Source organism: Bison bison, unplaced genomic scaffold, assembly GCF_000754665.1.
Source record: "Bison bison bison isolate TAMUID 2011002044 unplaced genomic scaffold, Bison_UMD1.0 scf7180017858315, whole genome shotgun sequence".
Classification (NCBI taxonomy): Eukaryota; Metazoa; Chordata; class Mammalia; order Artiodactyla; family Bovidae; genus Bison; species Bison bison.
This window is the reverse complement of record NW_011488888.1, coordinates 12,629-16,370: the sequence shown is the minus strand read 5'-3', so window position 1 is coordinate 16,370 and position 3,742 is coordinate 12,629. Positions and strand designations below refer to the sequence as shown.

At 35.3% G+C, this 3,742-nt stretch overlaps 1 protein-coding gene across 1 annotated transcript in view; it reads right to left on the bottom strand.

Annotated features, from left to right (window-relative positions):
- Positions 1 to 1,374: 1,374 nt before the first annotated feature.
- CENPI (centromere protein I) overlaps positions 1,375 to 3,742 on the bottom strand; it is an 8,839-nt gene continuing 6,471 nt past the window's right edge. The window contains exons 4-5 of the mRNA XM_010862821.1: positions 3,141 to 3,189; positions 1,375 to 3,024 (exon numbers count right to left, since the gene is read on the bottom strand). Coding sequence (XP_010861123.1) covers positions 2,572 to 3,024; positions 3,141 to 3,189 — 502 coding nt within the window. The 3' untranslated portion in view covers positions 1,375 to 2,571. The remainder of the gene's footprint in view (positions 3,025 to 3,140; positions 3,190 to 3,742) is intronic.

Sequence of the window (3,742 nt, the reverse complement as noted above, 5' to 3'; positions counted from 1 at the left end):
AAATGCAAATCAAAACCACTATGAGGTACCATTTCACGCCAGTCAGAATGGCTGCCATCCAAAAGTCTACAAGCAATAAATGCTGGAGAGGGTGTGGAGAAAAGGGAACCCTCTTACACTGTTGGTGGGAATGCAAACTAGTACAGCCACTATGGAGAAAAATAAAATAAAATTGAAAAAAAAAGAATTGAATAATTAGAATGTATCTAAGACAGAATGGGTAATATTAGTTACTCTTGAAATAAAAATATAAATGTTTGCTTGGAATTTTATAGCTTTTGGACACATATACTATATTAAATATATTATATATTATAATACTTAATGTACTATAATATGCAACCACAATCTCATGTATCTTTGGGTTTGTAATTATGTCTGGAGAGAGAGAGATTGTTAAGAAGAAAAATAATAAAAGCTGGATCAACTGGAAAAAAAAAAGAATTTGGAATCATTTAAATGTTTTATATATTCCAAGAATCAAATTAAATAAAAAATCAGATAATCAATAAGTTCCTACTGTATAGCACATGGAACTATATTCAATCTCCTGGGATAAACCATAATGAAAAATAAAATAAGAATGCATGTATGTGGATAACTGAGTCAGTTTGCTGTACAGTAGAAATTAGCACATTATAAATCAATTATACTTCAATAAAAAAGATTTCTAATGATCAAATAAAAAGAAAAAAGCAATCTCTAAAACATGAAAACAAACTGAAACAAATGTACCTAATTGCATATAAAACACAGTATATGCAATGTACATTTTCCATAGGATTTAGTCCAGGAGCAAAAACTAAAAATATTTCAAATTTCATCCAGTCTCATTATTAATAGTAATATATCATTAATTGAAACAAGTTTTTATGTACTGTATGATAAATCAGGCAAGTTATTATGAAAGGAAAAGAGAAAAAGGAAAGAATATCAGAAAATCACAAAACTATACTGCCTCTGTCTACTTGAAAACGAATTTTTATTCAATTATTGAAATCAATATGTTTTTGAAGGTCTACCTATTACTTTTTTCACCATCTGGTCCTTGACTACATTTTAAAACATCATCTCCTACCATGCTATAGCATACTCTAGTGACTTTTGAGGGCTTCCCTCGTATCTCAGCTGGTAAAGAATCCTCCTGCAATGAAGGAGACTCTGGTTCAATTCCTGGGTCGGGAAGATCCCCTGAGAAAGGGATAAGCTACCCACTCCAGTATTCTTGGGCTTCCCTAATGGCTCAGACAGTAAAGAATGTGCCTGCAATGCAGGAGACCTGGGTTTGATCCCTGGGTGAAGATCCCCTGGAGGAGGGCATGGCACCCCACTTTCTTGCCTGGAGAATCACCATGGACAGGAGACTGGCAGGCAGCAGTCCACAGGGTCCCAAAGAGTCTCAACTAAGCATAGCAGTGACTCTCAACTCGTGTTGTATATCAAAATATTTATATCAAAAAAGTAGATTCTGGATATCACCACAGTTAGTAAATCAAAATGTCAGGGTGCAAGTAATCAAGCACATATACTTTGGAAAAGTACCCTGGGTACTTCTGCTGCTGAGTCAGGTTAGAATACCTGCTCAAGCCCTACAATTCTGCTTAAATTCCTCAAATACAGCATGCTCTGACAAAGGGCAAACCACATCCAGTCCAATGCCTGTTTCTGTAACTAAACTTTTATTGGAATGCAATTATGCCCATTTGTTTACTCACTGTCTATGGCCACTTTCATGCTGCAACAGCAAGGTTGAGTAATCTTGACAGAGACCATGTGGCCTGCAAAGCTTGAAATATTTACAGTCTGGTCTTCCACAGGAAGAGTTTACTGCCCCCTGTTCTATTTTTGCACTTTTCCTCAAATATCACTCCTGTCTTGACAAGCTCATGCTCATCCTTCAAAACTCCAATCAGCATCATTTCTGTAAAGCCTGAGCTGGGTCAAACACCCGTGTATTTTTTCATTGTTCTCTGTACTTTCCCTATATTATTCATCATTCTTTATTGTAAGATGTCTGTTTAATGACTGCCTCCTCGACTGGATTCTAAGCTCTATAAGGGCAATACTTAGATGTGTCTTGTTCACCACAGTGCCTGGTTCTTGCATGAATATATTAAACAATTATTCAATGACTATCTTTCCCATTCTATACATTTTTTTCATTTTGTTAGATTTCTTAATGCTCTAGTCTGTTCAGGGAATTGTGAATCCAGAGTCTATCAGTGTATTTGTAATTCCATCCTGTTGTGTCATCCACACACATATGATATGCATACCATTTGAGGTAAGTCACTCACAATGTTGAAAATTACAGGGCTGGTGATAAAGTCCTAAGAAGACCCCTTTGCCTACATACTGATATCAACCCATTAGATCAGCAGTCTTTGGCTAAGACTTCAACTCTAATTATAATATTGTCTAGCTTACATTTTCCATCTTGTCTAGAAGGATTTTACCAAAGCTTCAACTTCTCTGTACCCTTTTCTTACCTGGCACCACCTCTACCCAAATAGAATTGAACTAATATTCCCTCCCCCTATTTCTCACAATTGTACTTCTCATTTCACCTAACTATATTGCAGTAATGTTCACAAATCTGTCTCTGCCACAAACCCAAGCTCTTTGTGGGTAGAAACTAACTTTGAATCCCCAGAGCCTAGCACAATAACTAAAAGATAGCTGATACTCAAAAAGTATGACTGAACACATGTCTTGCAATTCAGACACACTAAATTTATGAAATGTCCTATTTGTGCCATCATGGTACTCCCACAGAAAATCTAAAAACTGTTTAAATATTCTTACCTGTAGCAGAAAGGAAACAGTATAACTCAAAAAAGCAGGATGATGGACTAAATTTAAACTTTTTTTATACTCTGCTACTGAAGCATTTCCTAAGACTTCAGGGTCAATATATAATCCTTTCTGGAAGGGTCTGGATGTCCACAGGCAACCAACCATCGCTGTCAAATACTGATTAAATTCTTGATAGGTCTTGCTGCTGAAGCTGAACTCTGATTTTGTCTATTGGGAAAGGAAAAAAAAAATTGTCATTATCACCTATTCTCCCTTCGTTTTTATTCCCAATAGATCTTATATCTCTACATTGGTGACTTAATACAGAGATTCATCATCCATACCTTGTGTACAAACTCATTTTTCTTTGCAGCAGTCAAATTTTTATGATACCTAAAAGACAGAACAAACAGAATAAAACTTTTACCATTAAATGCCTTTCCTATGTAAATATAAACAAAAGTTTACATTTTAAATGTAAATATATGTACATACACAAATATCCAGCTGTCTAGTTAAATATTTTTTTCCTTTTGTGGTACATTTTCCTCAAAGAATAAAAATTGACAGAGGCTCAAATATTGAATTGTACACTTAAGATATGCACTTGACTCTGTAAATCATATTTTAGTAAAAAACAAAAGGCAATGTTTTTAATGTTTCAGTATTAAAAATTAATAAGAGTCTCAAAAGCAGCTACTGATACATAAACATTTTCTTAATGTGGAAAAAAAGGTGCAGTAGACAGGCTAAAGGGAAAACTTAGAAATATAATTTTTTCTTGACTGAGAACTATTCTAATTAGCTTTTGAACATTTCAGTTCAGTTCAGTTCAGTTGTTCAGTCATGTCCAACTCTGCGACCCCATGAACCGTAGCACACCAGGCCTCCCTGTCCATCACCAACTCCCAGAGTCCACCCAAACCCATGTCCCTTGAGTCGGTGA